The sequence below is a fragment of the Eumetopias jubatus genome, unplaced genomic scaffold (assembly GCF_037043125.1).
Source record: "Eumetopias jubatus isolate StellerSeaLion01/CBP00866 unplaced genomic scaffold, mEumJub1_p1.0 scaffold_11, whole genome shotgun sequence".
Classification (NCBI taxonomy): Eukaryota; Metazoa; Chordata; class Mammalia; order Carnivora; family Otariidae; genus Eumetopias; species Eumetopias jubatus.
The window spans coordinates 68,664,836-68,692,096 of record NW_028274817.1 but is presented as its reverse complement, the minus strand read 5'-3'; the positions used below and the strand labels follow the sequence as shown (position 1 = coordinate 68,692,096).

At 43.9% G+C, this 27,261-nt stretch overlaps 1 protein-coding gene across 1 annotated transcript in view; it reads right to left on the bottom strand.

The window, feature by feature from the left end:
* Nucleotides 1-27,261, bottom strand: part of HDAC8 (histone deacetylase 8) — a 215,054-nt gene that overhangs the window by 10,840 nt on the left and 176,953 nt on the right. Inside the window, exon 10 of the mRNA XM_028101510.2 lies at nucleotides 17,395-17,500. Within this exon, the coding sequence (XP_027957311.1) occupies nucleotides 17,395-17,500 (106 nt within the window). The remainder of the gene's footprint in view (nucleotides 1-17,394; nucleotides 17,501-27,261) is intronic.

Genomic DNA, 27,261 nt, shown 5'->3' with positions numbered 1-27,261 from the left:
GGAGTCACAGCCCCGGGTTCCTTGGTCCATGTGCTTTCTCCATATTTTTTTTTTTTTCAGACAAAAGTTCTGGGCTGGGAAATCCAGGATAATGGGAATAGCAGTGGCAGGAAGAATAATACAGCCTTACATCTGTATAATGCTTTAGAGTTGTGAAATCCATTTGCTCCATTTTGCTCCACCCAAACACCAGTGGGAAATGGAAGCTGGGATTTTAGGCCCGGACTGGAGATAAACTCTCCTTCTCTTGCACAAAGGAGCTAAATGCTAACATTCCCCGTTCACTTCAAGGCCTATCATGATTAGGCCTTGGATACCACCAGAAGGTCAGAGAGACTCCTTTCAGTATCTAGTGCTTCCTGGAAGATACTTTTTCCAGCACAAATTGCCTGGCGGGCACAATCTATTAACCATGCCGTCCTGATTGAGCCAGCAAGCAGTGCCAGTCTCAGCACTGCCAACTCCTTCTGTACACCCTGCTTTACAGTCCCAATGGTCCCAAAGACCTTTACTAGAGCCAAAGGCATGGCTTCTAGCTGTGGAGTCCTGAAGGTAGGGTGTGCCATGAACATCTGGAAGTGCCAACAGCTGCCAGAGCAGCTCAAGGGTCTGTGAAAGGAAAAACTGCAAGCCGAGTCATATTAGCCACCACTGCGGATCCTGAGGTGAAGGGCCGCCGAGCCCAGTCATGAACAGCTGAGGAGTAGGGTGGACGGATTCTTTCCTTGGAGGAGCCATAAAAATAGTTCTGCATTGATCTCATGTTTGTTGTGTGATGTTCCAACACCCGGTCCCAGCATAGCTTGCTGTCCCCGGTGCTCTACTGCTACATTCAGCCTGAGAAGTCTCCCAGCCTAGCTTCCCTCCCCTGATCCTCCGCAGCATCATGGCGGCCAGGCTGGAAACCAAAGGGGTGACATACTCTTGCTGGGCCTTCTTGGTTTCAGATTAGAGGTCAGTGTTGTGCGCATGCGCATGTGTGCATGCGTGCGCGTGCGTGCGCGTGTGCATGCGTGTGTGATGACTGTGGTAGGAGTGAGCCACAGACGCTCATCAGTATTGTCAAGAGTGGTGGGTAATCCTGCTGTTGGGCTGTAGCTCCTGTCGCCACCACCACCATGCAAGTTCAGAATGACCCCAGAGCAAGACCATAAATGCTGGTCAGCGCCATGAAAACGTCATCTTTGTAAACCAAGATGCTGTACTCAGGCCATTCTGTCGGAAATCTTGGCGGGGTATAAAAGTGACGCTTTTGAACGTTGAATCTGTAAACTTGTATGTGGAAAGTGACTGGCAGAACAGAACATCATCACCTCCAAAGCAGAGAGGCCTCCCAGAACTTGTTTTCCAGCTCACGGGGGATATGTGCGCCTATGAAAATAGATTAAGGATCACTGCCTCAGCCTCTTTTAGAGATGTGAATAAAAATCTTGGCTTGGGGCTGCCTCCTCTCTGGTTGACTGATTTTTCAATTGATTTGTATTTATTAGCTAATGAAATTAAAGTTGTAAAAATGATAACAGAAACACAATAAATCTCCCCCACAACTGGCTGTTTCTATGTTACTATGGTACATTCCTCACTTTGATTACTTCAAAGTCTATTATTTTGTTCTCAATTATTCTGTTTTTCTGGCACTGGAGAAAATCAATTTGTTTTATTTTCTCTTATTCATGCACTCAATTATGCTCTTCGGGCACATTTAATCACTTTGATGTTTTCATTTTATGGCCCGTCTCTAGGCACTTCAGCTGCATTGCTGCCAACGGGCAAGCAGGACTAATTTGCATGTCACAATAGACTTGAAATTCTAACTCAATTTCGAAATCTTTATGAAATCTCCCTCCAAAATATGCTTGGAGCTGCAAAGAGGCAGAAGGATGTGGGTAAACCAGAAGCCTATAAAGATGCTTCCCTTTCTCAAAACACCGAGAGCTCTTTGGTGGCCTGACTGTAGCTTGGGGATGCCCCGGGACAGGTGTAGCAGAGGAGTCCTCAGGATGGGATGTCTGTAGAGCTTCCCCTGGAACTTTGTGGTGAGAATCCTGCAAAGACTGCCCCCCAGCATCAAGGCCAGGGAGGGTGGGCCTGCTTACTCTGGCATAAAATGCCTATCTGCACTGCTGGATTTGGCAGCTATGCTAAAGACAGCACCTGAATCTCAGTTGGTTAAAGGGCCTCGGGGTAGACTGAGGGAATTGTCAACAGTAAGGCATTCCAGAACTCTGAGTGTTTTACCTTATTTTCTCTAATAAGTTCCGTTTTTCTTTTTAAAAAAAGAAAAATGCAGTTTATTTTATCTTTTTTAACATTTCAAGTTTTTATTTACATTCTAGTTAGTTAACATGTAGTGTAATGTTAGTTTCAGGAGTAGAATTTAGTGGTTCATCATTAACACATAACAGCCAATGCTCATCACTACAAGTGTACTCCTTAATCCCCATGACCCATTTAGCCCATCCCCCACCCATCTCCCTCCATCAACCCTCAGTTTGTTCTCTGCAGTTAAGAGTATTTTCTCTAGTAAGTTCTAACCTCCTTTTTGCCCCTTGATTATTTTAGGGCTAAAAGCTGGAGGGGAATAAGTGATATAATTGCTTTAAGCATGTACTTTGGGCAAACGGAAAAAAAAGCTCAATTAAACACATTAGAGGCCTCCAAGTATTCTTCAAAATTTCTTGGTTTGTTGTATACAACCAGCAACTCCACCAGGAAGAAGGAAAATTCTGTATTTCCTCTTCTAAACTTTGGGCATGACCTTCAGTTTCTCATGTGGAATTCCAGCTCCCTCACTTGCTCTGTGACCCTGTACAAGCTAATCAACCTCCCTAAGCCTCAGTTCTCTCATCTGTTGAATGGAGCTAATAACATTATCTACCTCAGAGACAGATTTGCTTCCCAAACTTCAATACTGACAAGAAATCTGTCATATTTACATACCACTTATGTGGAAACCTCTCTTACACCAACTGCATTTATTTTTATTATTTTTTAAAAGATTTTATTTATTTATTTGACAGAGAGAGACACAGCAAGAGCAGGAACACAAGTGGGGGTGGGGGTGGGGGAGGAAGAAGCAGGCTTCCCGCGGAGCAGGGAGCCCAATGTGGGGCTCGATCCCAGGACCCTGGGATCATGACCTGAGCCGAAGGCAGACGCTTAACGACTGAGCCACCCAGGCGCCCCTACCAACTGTGTTTAAAAAAACCGTAACCTTACCCTAAGCAGTGATATCTGTGAAATCATCAGAGTTTGATGTGACAGTTATAGTTCTTTCCAATACACACCAAAACATACACAGTTGACCCTTGAACAACACGGTTCGAACAGCGTGGGTCCACTTATATATGGATTTTTTTATAACAGTATAGTACTGTAAATGTATTTCCTCTTTCTTATGATTTTTGTAATATCATTTTCTTTTCTCTACCTTACTTTATTGTAAGAACACTACCTTACTGTATTGTAAAAACACTAATTCAAAGGGATACATGCCCTCCTATGTTTATAGCACAATTATTTACAATATCCAAGATATGGAAGCAGCCCAAGTGTCCATCGATTGATGAAGATAAAGAAGATGTGGTATATATATATATATATATATATATATATACACAATGGAATATTATTCAGCCATAAAAAAAGAATGAAATCTTGCCATTTCCAACAACATGGATAAAGCTAGAGAGTATAATGCTAATTGAAATAAGTCAGTCAGAGAAAGACAAATACCATATGATTTCACTCATATGTGGAATTTAAGAAAGAAAACAAATAAGCAAAGAAAAAGAGACACACAGAGAGAAACCAAGAAACAGACTCTTAATTATAGAGAACAAACTGATGATTACCAGAGGGGAGGAGGTGGGGGGATAGGTTAAATAAGTGATGGGGATTAAGGAGTGCACTTGTGATGAGCACCGGGTGATGTATGGAATTGTTAAATCATTATATTGTACACCTGAAACTAACATAACACTGTATGTTAACTAATAGGAATTAAAATAAAAACTTAAAGAAAAAAAGAATACAGTACACAATACACATACAAAAATGTGTTAATTGTTTATGTTTCAGTAAGTTTTCTGGTCAACAGTAGGCTATTGGTAGTTAAGTTTTTGGGGATTTAGAAGTTATATGAATTCATGTCCACCGAGGGACACCAAAAAACAAAGACAAAAATAAAACAAACAAACAAACAAAAAACAAACAAACCCCCAAACAAAAGTTATATGTAGATTTTTCAATTGTGTAGGGTGTTGGTGCCCCTAACCATCACATTTTTCAAGGGTCAACTGTACATTAAACATACCAAATCCATTCCTGCCTAATTCTCGTGTTAATATGTGCCAGGCACTATTCTAGGCACTGGTGATAGAGATGTAATAAATCCATTGATAGAGATCAAATAAATAAATAAGATCTTTTAAAAAAGATTTAATTTTTTTTTTAATTTTAAATTTAATTTAATCTTTTTTTAAAGATCTTATTTATTTATTTGACAGAGAGAGAGATAACAAGAGCAGGAACACAAGCAGGGGGAGTGGGAGAGGGAGAAGCAGGCTTCCCGCTGAGCAGGGAGCCTGATGCGGGGCTCGATCCCAGGACCCTGGGATCACGACCTGAGTGGAAGGCAGATGCTTAACGACTGAGCCACCCAGGCGCCCCAATAAATATCTTAAAGAAAAAATAAACAGGATCTAACATTCATGTCACCAAAGTCCCAGAGGGCAAGGAGAAAGAGGATGGGACTGAAAAAGAATTTCAAGAAATAATGCTAAAGATTCCCCAAATTTGGCAAAAGATATAAACCTAGACTCAAGAATCTGACTGAACTCCAAACTGGATAAATCCAAAGAAATCCACACCAAGATGCATCATAATCAAATTCCTGAAAAATAAAAAATAAAAAAAGGGAAAAAAAAACTAAAAAAAAAAAACAACACACAACAATTCTGGAAAGCAGCAAAACAGAAATAAAGCCTTACCTATGAGGGAAAGGTAATTCAAATGACAGAGGTTTTCTCATCAAAAACCATGGGTGGTAAGATATTTTTCAGGTGGTGCAAGAAAGTAACTGTCAACCCAGAATTCTAGGTCCATGAAAATATTTCTCAGGAATGAAGGGGAAATAAAGATATTCTCAAAGGAAGGAAAACTAAGAATTTGTTGCCACCAGACCTACCCTAACAGAACAGCTAAAGGAAGTTTTTGCAATGGAAAAGTAATAATGAAAGAAGGAATCTTGGAACATCAGGAAGGAAGAAAGAACAATGGAAAGAGTAAAAATATGAATAAACATAAACATACTAGGTTTTTTCCCTCCTCTTCAGTTTTCTTTTCTTTTCTTTTTTTTTAGATTTTATTTATTTATTTATTTGAGAGAAAGAAAGCACAAGAGCGGGGAGGGTCAGAGGGAGAAGCAGACTCCCCGCTGAGCAGGGAGCCCGATGTGGGACTCAATCCTGGGACTCCAGGATCATGACCTGAGCCGAAGGCAGTCGCTTAACCAACTGAACCAACTGAGCCACCCAGGCGCCCCTCCTCTTCAGTTTTCTAAATTATGTTTGATGATTGAAACAAAAATTATAACACTGATATAGTTCTAAATGTATGTAGAGGAAATACTTAAGGCAATTATATTATACATGGGAGGGGGAAAGGACTTAAAGGTAGGTAAGTTTTCTATACTTCATTCAAACTGGTAAAATGTTGATACTAGCAGACTGTGGTAAGTTATGCATATATAATATATACCCAGAGAGACCACTAAAAAGCCTATACAGAGAGATACAATCAAAACAACTAAAGATGAATCAAAATGAAATTTGAACAGAGGTATAAGTCACCAACAGTAAAGGATGAAGAAGAAAACAGAGAAAGAACAGAGGGAACGAAGAGAAAACAAAAAATACAATGGCAGATTTAGACCCTAACATATCAAAATTACACTGAGTGTAAGTGATCTAAATACATTAGCTAAAAGACAAAGATTGGCAGGGTAGCTAAAAAAGTGATCCAACTATATGATGTCTATAAGGAGCTCATTTCAAACATGATATTAGTAGGTTGAAAGTAAAAGGATAAAAAATATATGCCATGCAAACATTAATCAAAAGAAAGCAGGAGTGGCTATATTCATATCAGATAAGTAGACTTCAGAGCAAAGAAAATTACCATGGACAGAAAGGGACATTATATAATGGTGAAAGGGTCAATCTACCAAGAAGATATAGCAATCCGAAATGTATATGCACCAAACAACAGAGCTTCAGAATACGTGAAGCAGAAGCTGATAGAGCTATAAGGAGAAATATATTTGCAATTAGAATTGGAGACTTCAACATCCCTCTCTCAGCAATTGATAATAGAACAAGACAGAAAATGACAAAGAATACAGAAGAACTCAACAATGCTATCAGCCAATAGGATCTAACCGACACTGATAGAACATTCTATCAAACAACAATAAATACACATTCTTTTCTAGCACTCACAGAACATATACCAAAATAGACCATATACTGGGCCATAAAACAAACCCCAACCATTGAAAAAAATTGAAATTATACAGCACATCTTTTCTGACAACAATGGTATCAAGGTAGAAATGAAAAACTTCCTGAAAAAGAAATCTCCAGGCCCAGATGGTCTCACTGGAGAATTCCACTAAAAAGAATTAACACCAATTCTACCCTATCTCTTGCAGAAAACAGAAGAGAACACTCCTAAACCCACCTTCTGATACTAAAAGCAGATGATGACAGCACAAAAAAGAAAACTACAGGTTAATATCCCTCATGAATATAGATGCAAAATCCTCAAGAAAATATTAGCAAATAGAATTCAGCAATGTAAATAAAAATTGTACACCATGACCAAGTGGCGCTTATTCCAGATATACAAAGCTGGTTTAAAATTTGAAGATCAATCAAGGTAAACTACCATATTAAGAGGCTAAAGAAGAAAATTTACATACATATCAGTATTAGTATCAAATGAATGCACAAGCAGCATTTAACAAAATTTAACACCCATTCATAACAAAAACTCTCATAAAACTAGGAATATAAAGGCGTACTGCTTCAACTTGATAAGGAAGATCTACAAAAACCTACAGCTAACATCATTCATAGTGGTGAAAGACTGAGTGTTTTTCCTTTAAGTTCTGGAATAAGGCAAGGATGTCTTCTCTCACCATTCTTATTTAACATAATGTTGGAAGTCTAAGCCAGTGCAATAAAGTAAGAAAAGGAAACAAAAAGCATACAGATCAGAAAGGAAGAAATAAAACTGTCTCTATTTGTAGATGAGTGGTGATCTATGTAGAAAATCCTGAGGAATCTATAAGAAAACAGAACTAATACATGAGTTCAGCAGTGTCACATGATATATATAAGTGCAACATACAAAAACTGTATTTCTTTTTTTTTTTTAATTTATTTATTTGGCAGGGAGAGAGAGAGGGAGAGCAGGAACACAAGCGGGGGGGGGTGGGTGGGAGAGGGAGAAGCAGGCTTTCCGTGGAGCAGGGAGCCCGATGTGGGATGTCATGGGATCATGACCTGAGCAAAAGGCAGCCGCTTAACGACTGAGCCACCCAGGCACCCCCAAAACTGTATTTCTATACAGTAACAATTAACACATGGAAACCCAAATGAAAAATACAATAACTCAAAGAAAAACTTATGTACAAAACCTGTTTAGGATCTGTATGCTGAAAATTACAAAATGCTGAAGGAGGAAATAAAAAAAGTTCTAAATAATTGGAGAGACAAACTCTGTTCATGGATTGGAAGTCTCGATACAATAAAGATGTCAATTCTTCCCAAACTGATATCCAGGTTTGACACAATTCCTAACAAAATCACAGTAAGGTATTTTGTAGATATAGACAAGATTATTCTAAAGCTTATATGGAAAGCAAAGGAACTAGTATAAGCTAAAACAATTTTGAAAAAGAAGAAAGAGGAACCACTCTACCTGATTTAAGGTTTATTATATAGCTAGAGTAATCAAGATTGTACAGGAGGAAGAAACACATTGCTCAATGGAGCAGAAGAGAAAACTCAGAAAGACTGTTGCCTTGGAGTGAATGAGAATTTTGGAAGGGAATGTGGTCCTAGGGAGCTATCTGGACTTTATACCCTTCTACTAGACAAAAGAGGCTTTACATCATGAGTCAAGGGAAAATCTGCTCCCTTGAGCAGACAGATGGAAGCACCTTAGAATTACTAGAGGTCCCTAAGAAAGGAAACAGCACCTGAGATATGTAAAATGCTCACTCTCCAGTCCCTATCTTTCCAGCTGTGTGCAGGGCAGTGACCAGGTTTTGTAAACCAAAAATCGGGACATAAGGTCTGATAAAGTAATAACAATAACAACAACAACAACAATAATTAAAAACTCAAACATGTAGGGGTGCCTGGGTGGCACAGTCGGTTGACTGTCTGACTCTTGGCTTCAGCTCAGGTCACGATCTCGGGGTTGTGGGATTGAGCCCCGCATCAGGCTCCATGCTCAGTGTGTCTGCTTGAGATTCTTTCTCCCTCTCCCTGCCCCTCCCACTTGTGCTTTCTCTCTCTCTCTCTCAAATAAATAAATATTAAAAAAATAAAACCCCAAACATGTATTACTTTTTTCTGAATAAAAAAGCAAAACATATTCACGGTAGAAATTTTGAAAAATACAGAAAAAAGAATAAAGAACAAGTAAAAAAAATACCATAATTCCAGTCCTACCACCAAAGTAACTACTGTTAGCATTTTTGTTATATTTCCTTCTGGTGTTTCTCTGTGCATATTCACATACTCACACACCTATTATACCTACAAAATTGAGACTATATGGTATTAAATAACTGTATCCTTTTTTTACTTAATATTATTATCATGACAATAATTTTGTGTCATCAAATTGTCTTTAAAAATTTCCTTTTAATTGGCTGCAACAAATCTTCCATGTAGATGTATTTGAGACAATGTATCATGCCTCAAATTCAACATATCAAAATAGAACACATCAAGTATATGTTTCTGTAAAACTATCCCTCCTCCTCCAATGGCTCCCTAACCCTGTTGGTATCCAGGCTGGAAAGCTCAGAATCATCTTTACTTCTTCCTTTCTTTTTTTTTTTTTTTAAATATTTTATTTATTTATTTGAGAGAGAGAATGAGATAGAGAGAGAGCATGAGAGGGGAGAGGGTCAGAGGGAGAAGCAGACTCCCCGCCGAGCAGGGAGCCCGATGCGGGACCCGATCCTGGGACTCCAGGATCATGACCTGAGCCAAAGGCAGTCGCCCAACCAACTGAGCCACCCAGGTGCCCCACTTCTTCCTTTCTTTTTGATCCCCTGTACATGACCTACTTCCAAGTGTTGTTGATACTGTCTTCCAAACAACTCTCAGCCATTTGGGAGGAATAGGATAGGAAATATCCTAATACCACTGTTCTGGTCCAGGCCCTTGCAGGCTCACTCTTGGCATACCACCATGATTCATCCAAATATCACTGCATCATGTTATGTCCTAATTCCAGAACCTAGAATGGCTATCACTTTATTGTATCCAATACGGACTACTCAGCCTGAAATTCAAGGGAACTTGCAACCTGCTCCTGGCACTCACCTATCTGAGTTTCCCTCGCGTATAAGCACTTCCCCATTCTTACCAATTTAAATCCTCCAAGACCTTTGAAAGCAGTCTCCCTCAAGTCTTGCTCCCCTGCTTCTACAGAGTATCAGCTTTATTATATCCTGATCTGTATAAGGGGGTTAATTTTGTCTCCTTCCCTAGACTTCTCAGCTGTTTATTAGAGGCAGAGACCATGTTTTATACTTCTCATACCTCTCATGGCACTAAGAACATGGGAGTCTCCAAAAGATATTCATTGATTGATTTAGTTGGGCTCTGAAGCAGAGACATAATCATACTTCTTTTTAAAAAAAATTTTTTTAAAGATTTTATTTATCTGACACAGAGAGACACAGCAAGAGAGGGAACACAAGTAAGGGGAGTGGGAGAGGGAGAAGCAGGCCTCCCGCCAAGCAGGGAGCCAGACGTGGGGCTCGATCCCAGGACCCCGGGATCATGACCCGAGCCGAAGGCAGACGCCTAACGACTGAGCCACCCAGGTCACCCCCATAATCATACTTCTTAAAATTAACCTGGTTTGGGGCACCTGGGTGGCTCAGTCGTTAAGCGTCTGCCTTCAGCTCAGGTCTTGATCCCAGGGTCTTGGGATGGAGCCCCACATCGGGCTCCTTGCTCGGCGGGAAGCCTGCTTCTCCTTCTTCCACTCCCCCTGCTTGTGTTCCTGCTCTCCCTATCTCTCTCTCTCTCTGTCAAATAAATAAATAAATAAAATCTTAAAAAAAATTAAGCTGGTTCACAACCTTACTTTGGGAGACATTGCAGGGTGGAAAGGGTTTACTAGGGGCAGTTGAAAAAAGCAGACAGGGGATGATGAGGAGACTTGACTGAGCAATACTGTTATGAAGCAGAGGGCACCAGGTGTGGATTCAAATCCTGAGGGCACCGCTTACTTGTTACATGACTATGGGCATGTTACACCATGTCTTTGGACACCAGTTTCCTACCTTATGAGGTAATTGTAAGGATTAAATGAGATCATATATGTAAAGAATCCAGCATATGGTATAGCACAGTTGGCTTTCAATAATGGTAGTTCCTACCTCCTGGATTTATGTAGGTATTTGGTGTCTTCACAAGTAATCCGCCAAGGGTTTTCATGGTTTGTTAAAAGCTGTTGTCTAGGGGCACCTGGGTGGCTCAGTTGGTTGGGTGTCTGCTTTTGGCTCAGGTCATGATCATGGGACTCCTGGGATCGAGCCCCACATTGAGCCCTGCATCAGGCTCCCTGCTTGGTGGGGAGTCTGCTTCTCCCTCTGCCTCTCACCCCGCTCATGCTCTCTCTCTTTTTCAAATAAATAAATAAAATCTTTAAAAAAAATAAAAGCTGTTGTCTAAGTTACTGTGACTTTGGGAAGCAGTCTCCATTTTTATTTCAGAATTTATAAGATTTTCAGCATGACATTTTTAAAAAGATTTTATTTATTTACTTGACACACACAGAGAGAGAGGGAGAGAGCAAGCACAAGCAGGGGGAGCAGCAGAGGGAGAGGGAGAAGGCTCCCCGTTGAGCAGGGAGCCCAACGTGGGGCTCGATCCCAAGATGCTGGGATCACGACCTGAGCCAAAGGCGGACGCTTAACCGACTGAGCCACTCAGGCGCCCTTCAGCATGACATTTTTATAACTTCTCTTTCTGTTTTTTTTTTTTAAAGATTTTATTTATTTATGTATTTGAGAGAGAGAGAGAGAATGAGAGATAGAGAGCATGAGAGGGAAGAGGGTCAGAGGGAGAAGCAGACTCCCCGCTGAGCAGGGAGCCCGATGTGGGACTCGATCCCTGGACTCCAGGATCATGACCTGAGCCGAAGGCAGTCGCTTAACCAACTGAGCCACCCAGGCGCCCTCTCTTTCTGTTGAACAACAGCAACAACAAACCTTTCCAATTCTTTTACTCTTTAGTGAAACAAGACAGGAACCTGGTCAATGGGGAAGCCAGGCTGGTGGTAGGCTCTTGGAAAGAACCACGGTGGGCTGGAGAAGAATAAAGGGACAGGGGATGGCAAGGGAAGATAAGGAATGGACATCACAGAGATCCTCCCCTGAAGTAATTGGCTCAGGATGTCCTCCACAACCCTCCTCCAAATCCTAAGAAGCCCTAAAGTAGATGGTCAGTCTGTCTTGGGACCAACCCTGCCTTTCAACTTATCCTCATGGCTTCTCGGGAAACAAGAGAAGGTGTAGAAGTAAGCTGAGTTTCCATGGTGTACAGACCCACCAGGCAGGAGCGCTGCTTCAAGCTTGGAGCTTCAGCAGGCCTTGGACATGTCCAGACCTGATGTAATTCCTAGTCCTTAGAAGAATGTCAATGCCAGACTTCAAATTGCCTGAGGAGGTGCAGCTTACACTCAGCACAATGGTGTTCCTGAGAATATTACCAATAGATGTGCAAAGGGCCTCCTCTTGGGGCCATGGAACTGTAAATAGCAGAGTGGGGCTGGTGAACACAACACACTTCAGGTAGCAGGAGATGGATGGGTTGGCTCTTTCCACCTTTTGTCCTCTTTTACTTCTCTACTCAGCTCAAAATGGAGTAGAAAGGTTCAATGATATTACGGTAGGGTGATGGAAGCATGGCAGAGGTAGGGGGCTAGAGAACGTTAAAAGGCCTGGGTCAGAGGCCAGAATTTCAAATGTTGCTCATGGCTGTCTTCCTCCCATTTCCAAGGAGACATCCGATTTTAGGTGCTTTGGCTCAGCCACATGGAAGGAGCTGGGTATGCAGTGAAGGGTGGGAAGAGTTTACCAGGGGCAACTGGAAAAAGCAGGAGGGGGTTTAAAAAAAATGAGGTTGGAAAGAACGAGGTATGACGAATAGACTTGGCAGGGCAACACTGCAAAGAGAAGAGGGGCACTAGAAAGGACAAATAGCCTGACTCCAAAGCCCTGCTTCAAAAAGACCAGGGTTCAAGTGTGTGCTCTACCACCTATTAGCACAGTGTGTGGCACATAGCAGGTGCTTACTAATTGCTTGCTGAATGAATGAACAAATGTGACCTTGGCTAAGTCACTTATCCTCTCTGAGCCTCAGTTTCCTCATCTGTAAAATAAATAGTAGCTATTGTTCTTATTATTTCACCTGTGTTGTCTCTCCCCTATACCCACATCAGTTGGCTGGTCCATCTCCCCAACCCTGCACTGTATGAGATGCCAACTCAGCCTCCTTCATTAAAGGTCAGAAAAGGCAGATGTGCACAAGGCCTTCTCTTCCCTCTTGTGTCTTCCCCCTCCTCCTCCTTCTTACCTCCTGGCCCTATTTGTCTCCTTTTCTATTCCAGGCAAACTTGGGGTACAGTCTGGGAACACACAGCAAGTGAGTTGTAACCTCCAATTACAATGCCAACACGTACTCGTGCATGCACAACTCACTCTCCCTCTGCACTCAGCCACAGAAGGTTGGGTCTGGGTTGCAACAAGAAGCTTTTGGCCCCCTAGGGAGCTTTACTCCATTCAAATGTCATCAGTACTAGGGACTAGAAAAACTTTACCCCTGTTTCCTCACACAGAGCCAGGCAGGCTTGGGGAGCTAGCCACCTCTGGGGATTGATCACATCAGCACCGTTCCAACTCTGGAAGGTTCAGTGTGAGCCAACTCTTCTGGAGTACGTCAACCAGAGGAAAGGCAAACAAGTTTGAGCACATGAAGATGGTGTGAGGATGATTTTTCAGTAGTGAGCATGGGCATGAGCTAGGCTGAGCAATCCACACTTCCTTGTGAACACTGACACATATCTTTGAGATTCACTGGCATGAGAAGAGCAATTTGTTAGAGCAAAACATAGCTTTTTCCTGTATAAAGCTAACAGCTTGAATCGACTCTCCAAGGTTTTATTTTTGTCTTTTTTTTTTTCCCTCTTGGAAAGACTAATGGACAATAAAGATGGGATAAGGTGAGGTCTAAATTCGCCTTTCCCTCCAGTCAACCTGTGACACATGGAATGTATCTCTATAAGATGAACCTCCCCAGGTTTGAGCTTCAGTAGGTTAAAAATCCCATCTTTTGTGCTTCTAAGGGATGTGGTGAGAAAGAGAAAAAAACCCAAGCTCAAAGGCTGAACAAATTCAACTGATACATGCTGGCTAAACTCCCTCCCATAGAGTGGAGCTTAATCCATCCACTCCATCATTGCCATTCCATCTTCCCAAATCAATCCATGCCTCCCCCCTCCCTTGTTTTTAATATGGGGGAAGGAGGGCAGCGAGAAATGGCTAGCCTCGCTGAGGTTTTTATATGCAAGAACAAATGACAAGTCATGTAGGCAGGTTCAGGGAAATCTTTCAGAATGTAGAAAATTCAGCAGCTTTTCCACACTGACCATTGTCATGGCAACGCACTATCTGATGGCAGCATGCGTCACCAGGCTGGAGGGGCACGGTCTCAGTATAGCAGGTTAGTCTGGCCATTTTTAGCAACATTTGGACTTCTTTCTAGCCTCATTTCTTCTTGGTTTAGCTGAATTTCTTTTTGGTTCTGGACTTGTGTGCTCTGCTCATTTGCATGGCTAGAACACAAGACTTTGTCAATATGAAAGAGATGGCTAAATGGAAAATCTGAACATTCCTAGTATTCTATAGCCAGTCTACTTGCTGTCCGCCCTCCCTGGCTCCTCCCCACCCACTCTCAGCCATTTAATTTCTTTTCTTCTCATCAATTCTTTCCTCTACACAGTATTACCTCCCCCCACCCCCGCCCCAACAACTGTGACTCATCTACCAACCCCTGCACTCTCATCTTATTCTTTTTATTGTTTTTCTATTTTCTCACTTTTAACATACAGCATCCTAGGATCTTAGGATTAGAAGGAACCTTAACAATAATTTAGCACAATCGCCCTCCCCCAATGCAGGAGCCCTCCATGATACGACAGTCAAGTGACTATCTAGCCTCTACTTGCATGTCTCCAGCAACAGAGACCTCATTCCTTTTTGGGCAGCCTGCTCGTTTGGATAGCTCAAAATGTTAGAAAATTCCTCCTTCTACTGAATACAAATTTGCCTTTTTTATAATATTTACCCATGGGTCCTAGCTCTGTGCCCTGTGACCACATAGACTCTGTCTACACCCTCTGCTCAGTGACAGCCTCTCGGAGATATGAAGTAAAGACCACGTCCCCCTGGGTCTTCTCTTCTCCAAAAGCCCCAGCTCCTCCAACCAGACCTCTTGGAGCCTGGTCTATAGTCCTTTCCCCATCCTGACTGACCAGTAACATGCTCTTATTTGCCTAGAACCCTTTTAAAGTGAGGTTGATCCTGCATCAGCATCTCTGGAGGCCAACTTGTCCTGGAGACTCACAATGAGGTCCACACTGACTAAAATCCCTAGCTCTTTCAGACAAAATGCTGCTGAGCCGCATCTTCCCATCTTGTGCGTGGTCCAGTTGCTTCTGAGGGTCCAATTCCTGGTCCATACATTTTCTCTCAGTTTAATGTCATTGTGCTACAATCAGAATATTGCTTTAACCTGTTAGGATCTTTTAAAAATCTTGACTTACATGTAACTTACATGTCCTCTAAGATTTTCTATTATTTTTTTCCCCAACCCTCAAACTAATCTTTTATCTCAGGTCCTTTTTTTTTTTTTAAGATTTTATTTATTTATTTGAGAGACAGAGTGACAGAGAGCATGAGCAGGGTGGAGGGGCAGAGGCAGAGGGAGAAGCAGGCTTCCTGTTGAGCAGGGAGCCTGATGCAGGGCTTGATCCCAGCACCCTGGGATCGTGACCTGAGCCGAAGGCAGATGCTTAACGGACTGAGCCACCCAGGTGCCCCTTATCTCAGGTCTTTTAAAAATGTATTCCTCTTTTGAGTTTCTTACCTTTCCTAGTTCTCTCTCCTTTGAATTAGCTTCCTTACGTCTTCTCTTGCTTGTCATTTCCATTTCCTCAATAGTAAGATGTCACCACTCTGGAGATACGTGTCTGGGTACGTGTGCAGGAAAGCATGAGGGCATACAGATATCTGCATACACGTAGGTGTGAGCAAGAAGCTGCAGAGGCTTGTTTAGTTTCTCTGTTTCTATTTGTCTGTGCTCTACCAGGACTTAGAGCCCGGATGGGGGGAAAATGGCAAGGCTGAAGGAAGATGGGTAAGAGAGGTTGGTCCAGGATCAGTCCCAGAGGAAACAGGAAAGGTGTCCTGGGTCTTTGAGGGGCAGGAGGAAATTAGGGTGGGAGCATCAGTGTTAATCAGGGCTGCAGCACAGTGAGAAGGACTGGCAAAGGGCCAGGAACAGAAAGAGTTTAGAGGCCTTAAAGACTGTACAAGGGAGGGGGCGCCTGGGTGGCTCAGTCGTTAAGTGTCTGCCTTCTGCTTGGGTCACGATCCCGGGGTCCTGAGATTGAGCCCCGCGTGGGGCTCCCTGCTCGGCGGGAAGCCTGCTTCTCCCTCTCCCACTCCCCCTGCTTGTGTTCCCTCTCTCGCTGTGTTTCTCTCTGTCAAATAAATAAATAAAATCTTAAAAAAAAAAGACTATATAAGGGAGGAGGATTTGGTTAGGAAGTGAGGATTTGTGGGGTTATGAAGCCAGAGGGAGGTGGCTTGAAACTACAGGGCCAGGAGAAGGCTGAGGGCTACGGGACAGCTCAGAGAGGCAATAAGCATTGCTGTGAGCATAACCTTACAAGTCTGTGACTTGTGAGCCTAGGAAATTTTCTCTGGCCAAAGGATCCTGGGACGTGGAGTCCCTGCCTAAGGACTTGGCTGTTGTCACACACCAGGCTCTACTAGGGTTTCGGGCCTCAACATAACCCTCAGCAAAGACCCCCCCTAGGACACAACTCGTTCCCTCAGACTAACTCTGGTACAGAACAGGCCTCCCTTTCATGCCGGATTCTATTCCAACGAGGGAGTCAAAGGTAGGAGAATTGCTGCTGTCTTGGTCGTTATATGAATAAACATGGGAATTTCATGCTCCAAGATGGGCAATATGATACCCTTAGCCTCTTGACTCTACCAATAATTAGGATCCCAAAAATATGCACACACACATGCAAATTCAAGTAAACAGGAAAACGGGTGCCAAAACGATTTTACAATACTGCAGAGAAAGGGAATTGAGTTGGGGAGTGGCAGCTGGGGTTTGCAGAGGGGCTACTGGAAAACTAAGGGTAGCATCCCCAAACAGCTAGTGCACAGTGTGCTCAAGATGAGAATAACCTGATGACTGCCATTTTCCTTCCGGCCAGAAGCCAGAATAGTTGCAGGCCAGCCAGAGGGAAGGGCAGGATAGGGCAGCAGGTCCGTCTCCAGTGCTCTGGGTAAGACTGGGGAGTCCACTCTCAGGGCACCAGAATCCTGACTATCCATTGTAGGCCCGCAGTCTCTCAAGGCCATATTGGACCTAGGAACTACACTGGGACACAACGTCTGTGAGTCCCTCCTCCCCCCTACCCTAAGTCTGAAGCGGCTTGAACTTCCCTCATCTTAAAGAGGGTTTTACTGTTGCTCTTTTAAAAGAAAAAGGGTTCCAGGGCACACTTCAGAACTGGTTTTTCACTGGAGGTACCTAAAGATAAACCTTTTGTCCCCCTGAAGGTGACATTAGCGGGCCAAATGACAATTCCAGTCAGAGTGGCCAGTGTGGAATTCCAACTACAAGCTATCAGGCCAAGAAGATGTTTCCCTTCTAAGTCAGTGAAAGGCTTAGCCACCAAAAGACAAATGGTATTTGGGGAAGCCCCCACTGATGGGCCACCGCAAGCTGGGTGGAATGAGGAGGGCGGGGCTTGAGGGGTGGTGCTCACCTTTGATGTAGTTGAGGATTTGCTGGACTCGGTGGGGCTCATTGCGGTCTGGCCGGCAGCTTGGCGTGATTTCCAACACATAATCAGGACCATATGCTGTGAAAAACTGTAAGGAAAAGGGAAAGGCCAAAAAACAAACTAAACCACAGAAAACCTCCAAACCAAACCACATACACACAGAACAATCAAAAGAAAACCACCACTATTGACAAGGCAGGGGAGGCCCAGGTGGGCAGGATGATGCAGCAGGAAGCCCTGTCTTGGTGGTATCATTCCTCTCGTTCAAAACCTCCAGTGACAGTTCACTGCTGAATTATTTAGCTCGTTGTTCAAGGTTCTCTATGCTCAGGTCTCAACTTTTCTCTCCAGCCTTAGTTCTTACTACCCCCTCTTGTCTAGCCACACTGGCCTGCTCTCGGCTCTCCCAAGTCACACCATGCTTTGTCCCCCCCTTAGGGTCTTGGCCACTGCTCTTTGTTCGGGCTGCAAAGGCCCTCCCCTCGATTCCTGCTGCCTGCGAAAAACCTCCCCATCCTTCCAGGCACAGCTCAAATGTCACCTCCTTCACAAAGCTGTCCCTTATTTTCCACCAACCCCCAGAGTGTTCTGTTGGTACCTCTTTTTTTTTTTTTTTTTTTTTGGCCTTTGTTCAACAAATAGTGCTTGCTGCTGGGGGCACTATGAAGATGGGCAAGACCTCCTCTGGGCTCCGCTAGGTCTTAAAAAGCACATGCTGCACTGGATAGAGATTTTTCAACAGTGACCTGATCTCCCTGCACTGGGTTGTCAGCAACTTGAGGGCAGGCAGCACCTAGGTCTTACTCACCTCCTCGAGCCTCACAGACTATGGCAGTTGCCTGTTAGTTTTGGTTGCCCTGAATTCCCTGACCCAGGAATGTCAAGCAAGCCTAGTTTCTCCAGTTTTTCTTTCTCTGTAGTAGAGTTTATTTGTTTTTTAAATTCAGGGAATCAAAATAAAGGTTTCTGGATTCTATTTCTAGCTCACTAGATGATTCCTTGTGACCCATTGGTAAGTCACAATATCTGATTCAGCTTCTCTATTAGGGCCCGCTTGGGGAAAAACAGTCCACGACAAAGGGAATCATTCAATTGGGATAAGTCCTTGAATGGGAAGTATGCAAAACTACTATTTCTGTTTAGTTTTTAACAGAAATAGTATTTGTGCATACTCTCTGGAGAGAGAGCATATGGTCCTTCACATTATGTGCTTTCAATAGTGATATTGTTAGGCAGTAAGTAAAACAGGGGGATTCAAATTCCATGGGAAAAATGGTAGAGAGCGCATGAAAAAAGGGATCTGGGTATGTGTCCTGAATTTGATGTCATTCAGAGAAGCCCAGGGTTATTGCCACTGCCACCGAATTATCCTTGTTAAGAGTCTGGATGTTTATCCGGCACTATGGGAGAGGCTGTGGAACGACCTCTAAGGGTTCTAACAGCACCTTTGTGGAGTCCACGGGAGTAATTTGATGGGTAGATGGCTTTTGCACATCCATGATGGAAAACTCTGCACATTTAGTTAAAAGGAAAATGCCAAAGACTGTCCCAATGCTTATTATAATGCTTTTTTTTTTTTATGGACTGACATTGAAAGGAAAGAGGGGCCTTGTTCCTTCCTGCTGGAATCATTACTCTCTGATGCCTGAGGCCCTGAGTTCTGGAGATAGAAGAAGCCTTGAGTGGAAATCATCTTCACCAAACCCATATATGGAAGAGACAAGAGGGGTTACCTGGGGGATACATCCAGAAACTAACCCCCAGATATGATCAAAGAAATCCGAGGGGTTTGTATTTTTAGTTAAGGAGGGCCCCTCAGTCCAAGTTCAAGGATCTCGTGGGCTTGGCTCTGGAAGAGAAGGCTTCAAACAGGTGTTGCCCTCTCTCCTTGGGCGACCTCTTTTCCTCCAGAGGGTGGACCTCAAGTAGTATACTCATTTCACAGGTATGAAAAGATGGGTTTAGAGAGAGCAACAGAAGAAAGGCAGCTGCAATGAAGTAGCCACTCTGGGAGAGGACCCAAACCCCTAGCATCAAGGTGCTGTAAAAATCAGAGGCAGGCTGCCTCACTGAGATACAGGAGGAGAGAATGTTCTGCCTCCGTCTATGAAGGCAGAGGATCACTGGTGATCCTCTGTCAGCAAGACATGCTGTGAGCTGTCTGTTTAGGGCCGAGTGTTTGAAACAATATGTCTGCGTTGTGAATGCCTACAATGTGGTGACGCATACTCTCCTGCTTTTTAGTTCCTTCTTTGACCAAGAGCACGCGGTTGCAAGATGGTCATCTGCGGCCAGAACTGACTCCTATGTAACAGAACCCAGTTTCCCCGGGATTGAGCCTCTTGATCTGGCTGCATTAGCACCTGGCTTTGACTAACCCACAAATAACCCATTCTTTGCTGAGGCAGGCTGGCTGCAGGTAATAACCAAGACTGGGTTCCTAAACATCTCTCCACCTTGGCCAATGAAAGTATTCCCAGGTCCTGCTTATTTGCACTATTCTTAGGCGAGGGGACACAGATGATTTAAGAAAGTCCCTGTTCTGTGATCCAGTTCAACATGGCAGCTGCCTGGTCCCAGCCTTAGGAGGCTCTGTTCAGGGCTGAGGGAGGTGACAGGCACACAGAAGGCAGAGGCTTACATCTAAGGCAAAGGGGTGTTGCCCTCTCCTCCCCTCTGTCTCTCTCGTGGTGTTTCTCTGTTTCTGTGTTATATTATGCTTTTATTTTGGCACTTGTTAACTCTTTTTCTACTAGACTACGAACTCTGCAGAGGCAGAAACTTCTGTCACATTCTTTGTGGAATTGAACTCAAGTCATCAAAGGGTCTCCTTAAACCTTTATTTTAAAGTTATGTTGAATGAAATTCATTCACGAAAGATTTAGCTGGCTGGTCACTGAATTCTGGGGAATAACGCAAAGAGCCAACTCAGAGCATTAACAGCTTTTTGGGCCTCTTGAGGCAGCATGATGAGGTGGAAAGAGCACTGTCTTTAGAGTCAGACAGAGCTGGATGTTCTATCGGGATTTCATCATGTGCCTCAGGCGAGCTGTTCAATCTCTCTTTTGTCATTCCTACCAGAGGGGTGATAATAAATGCTGACCTGGCAGGGTTGCTAGAAACCTCTGAGATAGTACAAACAAAAGGGCCTAGCAAGGGCCCAGAACGTAGTAGGACTTCGGCAAATGTGAATTCCCTTCTCCCGAGGCAAGAGGCCCTTGCCTAACTGGTGCCTCACCCATACCCTGGGGGATGTTGGGTCAAGTACTTGGGGTGGCTATGCAGAAAGAAGAACCTGTTCCTCCTGCCAGACAAAGCCCAGCAGCCCCAGTGTCCTCTCTACTTGCCCAAACCATTAGCTCCGCCCAGGGCCTGTGGAGAAACTGAACTTCTCTCACAGTTTCCTGCCCTATGCTCCTAACACTTGTTACTGGAGAGGTGGAAAGGAAATCTGATCACATAAGGCAAAGGAGATATTGGGGTGGAGGGATTTGGCCAGCACTAGAAATAGCTTGAGGCCCCACCCTGAAACTGCCCTGCAGCCCTGAAGAGGAAAGGAAATGGGCAAGCAGCAATCCCATTCCCAGACAGGTGGAGCGGGGATGAAAGAGGCCAGCTGGCCTTCCAGTCAAAACGCTGGCTTTGATCTCAGCAAAGGAAGGAGGGAGGTGCTAACCCTTCTCCACCCCTTCCCCTTTTCCCTCAGCACTCCTTTTGCTTTCTGAGTTTCAGTTTATACATTTTTGAGGGGAACATAGTAGTGGGAAGGAAGCAAATGGAAAGTATGAAGTGGGGGCTGAGGCATGGGAACTGAAGGTAATGGCGACTTTAGGGTAGTTGGTCCTTTCTTGACCCAAGAGTCAATGAATAAAGAAATGAAGTAGCTCAGTTCTCATTCAGGTCAGCCCGGCTCAAGGCCCTTTTCTTGGTCACTCCTCCCCAGCTCTTGCTCACGCAATGCCAACAGTGTATACACACTTAGGTACTCAGTCAAGAAGATATTCACAAGAAGTCTTAGATGTGCTTTTATTTCTTCATAGTCCAATTTGGTCACAGGAAACCAAGCCACACACCTGGAGCTGCCAGTCCTTTTATCCTTCCTTCAAAATTTATTAAGTGCCTACTGTGTGCCTGACAAAGTTCATTGGGTTACAAAGACAGTAAGACGTGTTTAGAAGGAAGAATTATTACAGAATAGTGGGATGCGAGGTATCACCATAATACTGAAGATGAAAGTAATAAAAACATTTATTAAAGGCTTATATGTGTCAGGCACCTAAAGTGTCTTTTTATGGATTGGCTAACTTAGTTCTCACAACCAACCCATATGGAGGTACTATAATTATTTCCATTTTAAGATGAAGATTTGAAGCGCGGGACAGTCAGACAACTTGACAGAGGTCACACACAGCATGTGTCGGGCTGAGATTTGAACCCAGGTCATTCCGGAGATCAGCACTTCCCATAGGAGCCTCTAAATTACCTCAGAGTAAGTGATTGTGTGTGCATGTGTGGGGGGGGTGGTGTCTGCAAATAGGGTATGGTGGTGGGGAGGGAGGCATTCCCAAGAGAGCCTGGGCAAAGGCAGGGAGTGCGCAACTGAACAGCACGATTTAGGCACTGAAATTAATGTGATATGGCTCAAGGGCCATGAGGCTGGGAGGCAGGCATGAGTTTCGCAGGGGGAGCTGCCTGCTCCCCACACTCAGGCATTTGGCCTTATTCCAGACTAGAAGGTTCATGAGGGCAGAACACTGTTTTGCTCCCTGCTGTATTGCCAGTTCCCAAATCAGTGCTTGCATCTAGTGGTTGGTGAGTAACTATTTGTGGGATAAGGAAATGAAGACTTGGGGGAGCTTATAAATGCAGGAATGGATAGGTCAGCTGTGTCCTTTATTTTTTAATTTTTATTTTTTTGAAGATTTTATTGATTTCTTTGACAGACACAGAGAGAGACACAGCGAGAGAGGGAACACAAGCAGGGGGAGTGGGAGAGGGAGAAGCAGGCTCTCCACTGAGCAGGGAGCCCGATGCGGGGCTCGATCCCAGGACCCCGGGATCACGACCTGAGCCGAAGGCAGACGCCTAACGACTGAGCCACCCAGGCGCCCCAGCTGTGTCCTTTAGAAGACTCACTGGCCACAGTGTGGAGACTGGAACAGCATTTGAGGGGAGGAATGCAAGTAGGGAGACCAGTGAGAAGTCTGGTGCTAGAGCCATGCTGAGTGGTATCTGGGTCAGAACCCCAAGAGTTGTGGGAGGAATGGAGATATTGAAAAACTGAAAAGATATTATTAATAAGACTAAACAATGAACTGGATATGGAAAATAAGGAAGAAGAGTCAAGGATTTCTGACTGTGTAGGAGACACATTAATGAGATGAGGGGTACAGGCAGAGAACAGGGGCTCATGGTAAGGTGTACGTGTGGGGTGGGGAGTTCAGCAGGAAGCACTTTGAGGGTCAGGATCCTGATGATATAGTGCTCTGGTATTTAGGAGAGAGGCTGGGCCTACAATATAGGATATGTGTTAGAGATTTGGGAATCGTCAGTGACATAAAAGAATTGGATGAGAATTGGCTGGCAGGGAGGCTTACTACAGAGTGAGTGGAAACAGTTCTGGTGACAGTTTGAGATATCACCGAGGGATTAAGTAAAAAGAGGGCGGTCCTCTGATTTGTCCATGGGAAGGAGAGCTTTGCTGTAGCCAAGTCAGTGGAGGGTGTGGACAAGGACTGGAGAGTCAGAATGGGAGGAAGTGGAGATGAGAATGATGGTACGAATACACTTTAAAAAAATTATTATTTATTTGATGGAGAGAGAGAGAGAGCGAGAGAGGGAACACAAGCAGGGGGAGTGGGAGAGGGAGAAGCAGGCTTCCCGCGGAGCAGGGAGCCTGACGTGGGGCTCGATCCCAGGACCTTGGGATCATGACCTCAGCCGAACCAGACGCCTAACGACTGACCACCCAGGCGCCCATGAATACACTTCTTATTTTAGGAGTTTGACATAGGGTGGGTGATTTAAGATGGGAGGGTCTTAAGTACATTTACAGGCTGAGGAGAAGGGCCCCTAGGATGGGAGTCAGAGGCAGCCTGATAGGGGTTTAGAGTTAGTTACGTTTGTCTTTCTGGCCCCAGAGCTCCACAAGGGAAGGATACTGTTTTATTCATATTTATCTTACCTACAGCTCCTAGCGTAGGGCCTGGAAAATAATGGGTGCTCCATTCATGTTTCTTGAATGAAGGAAATAAAATGTGTTTGGGATTCTGAGAGGATTCACATCCAGTAGAGAGAATTAGGGTCTTGACAGGGTGATTGCAAACAGGCAGGAATGGGGTAGGATGGGAGGTAGTCAGTGAAGGCAAGAGAATGCTGGACAAATCTGGGGACCAGCAAGTACTATAAAGTTAGCTAAAGTCGGTAAAGGAGAGCATGGGAGGCCTGAATCCCAGGTTGAGGAGATAGGACTTGCCGTGACAGGCACTGGGGCAGCCTCAGGATTAGATCTGTGCCTTAGGAAACACGGGAGCACGCATAGAAAGGCTGGGTGACCAGTGTGGAGGCTTTTGCAATAGTTCAAGGGGGGAGATAACAAGGGCTTGAACAAGGGTGAATGCTATGGAGATGGAGAGAATGGGAAAGAGACATTGTAAAGGTAGACTCACCAGGACTTTGGTAATTGACTAGCTGGGGAGGGAAGGAGAGAAGGGAGAAGTCAAAGTTGACTCCTAGGTTTTGAGTCTGGCAAAGCGGGAGAATTCCCGTGCCCCCGACAGAGCTGGGGTAAATTAGCAGGAAGAGCTAGTATGGCTAAGGGAAGGTGATGGGATGGGGTTTAGTGGGATTTGAGATTGCAGGAGGGAATCTGGGTCACTGTGTCTAGCAGGCAGCTGAAGATGTGATGATGGTGTATGGAAGTGAGGTCATGGCTGAGCACTAAGGTGGTAAGGGGATAAAAAGATCCACGGAATAGGCAGAAGAAGAGCAGCCAGAGAGGAAGAAGAGTAGATTTCAGTAGCGTGAAATCTCACAGTCTTAGGGATGAGATTCAGCATGAGGAAGATGTTTAAAGGAATACATTTGCCATGCTAGCAATGCGCTCCCGCGGCTAACCGAGTATTCCTCTCTCCTAGTCAGTCAGGGGTATAGAGATACTGCTTCTAGCCAGCCTTCTTTTTATAATACTCCGAGTAGCTCTCCACTTTTTTATCGTTAACTGAAGGTCTACCTTTTCCTAAAAATTCGACTTGATTCCACCAGGGTAAGCCCAAGGTCGGTGCCAATCCCTCTTACAGATCCCTGAGGCTTTACTCTGCTTTCAGTTGGCGGGGGGTGGGGTGGGGTGGTTGGCTGGTGACTGTGATGTGGGTCCTAACCAGGAAGAGCATATCTTGTCCCGAATTACTCTGCGAACAGAACTCATCACAACCAGAATAACATAGCACCAGCACTTTGAACCAGAATATGGTCTCACATGATGCCTCTCAGTCTTTCCTATGTCATCAAAGAACCTTGGCCCAACCGTGATGGAAACAAAAAAGCTCTCCTTTCCCCAGGAAAAAAAAATTTCTGTTTACAGGAAATTCAGTTATTATATATATCATTTACGGTACACTGTAAGAACATAAAATTGCGGTGGTATTATTAGGAGTAAATTTTATTGCCATGGCTTTATAACACAAACAAACAAAAATAATAACCCCATCAGTTGTTGGACTGAAGTGGCAGGAAGTAGCACATCAAAGGCAATCACTTGTAGGCAAGGGAATGGAGAAGTAGGAGTGTCCAGAGTATGACCGAGAGAAGTCGGGAAGATACGGGTATTGGAGATAAGATGCTACCATGGTGGACATGAGGATGGAAACCAAGCATCACATATAGACTACATCTGTATCCCACCTGCAGTATGCATCTCCTCCCTTGGACACAGAGTCAGTACTTAAGAACTGTTTTATGGTGAGGCTCCTATAACCAGTGCCAAGAAATGTTTGAGTGAATGGGTGAATGAATGAATAGGTCATGGAACTAATTTTATTATTCAGGTGTTTTGATGGTATTTTAACTATTGGTATAGAAAAAGGTTTATTGAGCAAAATAACCAGGTAAACCTGGGGAATGTTAGCTTATTTGAACACCAATTATATTTAAACAAAGCATATGTTCAGTATTAACTAGTCTTATTTCATTAGCTAAAGTACTTAGAGGATTCGTGAACACATATATATGGCCCTTTAGTGTATTATGTATTCACTAAGGTCAATCCACAGTAATTTGTGTGTGTGTGTGTGTGTGTGTGTTCTGTGTGTATGTGTGAGTTTGTGCATGTGCGTGTTCTATTAGGTGCTGAGTAACAGATATGAACTTTAATCCACGGCCTTGGACTTTCAGCCCAGTGGGCTTTCCATTACACCACGAAGCAATCAGCATAGTTAAAAAGTGAGATTTCTGGAGCATTACGGGACGAGCCCTAAATTTTTGCTCCACTGTTTACTAGCTGTATGACCTTCGGCAAGTTACTTGGCTGTCGTGTCTTGGTTTTCTTGTTTGTAAAATGGGGACAATAACAGAATGTATCTTATAGAGTTGTGACAATAAATGAGTTAATTCATGTAAAGCACTTAGAACAGTGCCTGGAGCATAGTAAATACTCAGTAAATGTTATTTAATGCTAGATGATATTATTATTATTGTGATTTATCAACTGTGCAAAGAAACAGGAGTTCTGCATGTAATGGACAGTAGTAAAACTGGATTTCTTTACAAGTGCCCCTTGAGACTGAATGAAGGTGAGCTCCAAAGAGCTGATTCTGTATCTATAAACCCTGAAACCAGAAAGAGGGCAGAGAGATCAAGAAGGGAAGGATATTCCTAAATGAAAGGGATTAAAAAAATAAAATGGAAGAGAGGAGGAGGGAATGAGTAATTGGAAGTGGTGGGAAGGAGAGGCAGGGGGACAGAGGTGACAGAGAGGGGAGATAGATATGGAGTACCTTTGGTGAGGGAAGGAAGGAGGTCCAGAGGAGGTGGCAGAAGAGACAAGGACAGGGTAGGGTGGTTGCCATTTGACTAGGGGTCTCCCTGCAGGCCAAGGTTTTCCTTCAGGTGTGGTTTCAGGGGTTCGGGAGAAGGGTCCTGACCAAGACTAATACCTTCTCCACATCACTGCTGATCCTCAAATTTCCACGATTAGAGAGAATCCCTTCTTCAGAAATATGTGCAGGGCTAACTTTGGTTATACCATATGTCTCTGTTAATCAAATGAATATTTTGGAAACAAGCCTACACATGACTTTTTTTTTTTTTTTTTTTTTTTCCATTGACTTTTCCTTAAGCGAAGGGTGGGAATGGAAGATGGGAGAGTATAGGGATATTGCTTTACCAGGCTTGCCGCTGGACAAGTACTAAGATGACCTTGAAAATGGACTCTATTGGAGGATTAGTAAGTGCTGCCTTGGCTTGATCTTTATACTACTCCAAGCAAGTGCCCTCTCTCTATTCCTTCACTGCTGAACTTCTTCTTCTTCTTCTTTTTAAAGATTTTATTTATTTATTTGAGAGAGAGAATGAGAGAGAGAGAGTACATGAGAGGGGAGAAGGTCAGAGGGAGAAGCAGACTCCCCACCGAGCAGGGAGCCCGATGTGGGACTCGATCCTGGGACTCCAGGATCATGACCTGAGCCAAAGGCAGTCGCTTAACCAACTGAGCCACCCAGGCACCCCACTGCTGAACTTCTTAAAATTTCTCTTTTTTTCACCACTTTGACCACTTCATTTCTCAGATACTTTAACCTATTGCTGTCTGTCTTCTTCCTCACACCTCCACTGAACTGTTTTCTAGAAGAAGGA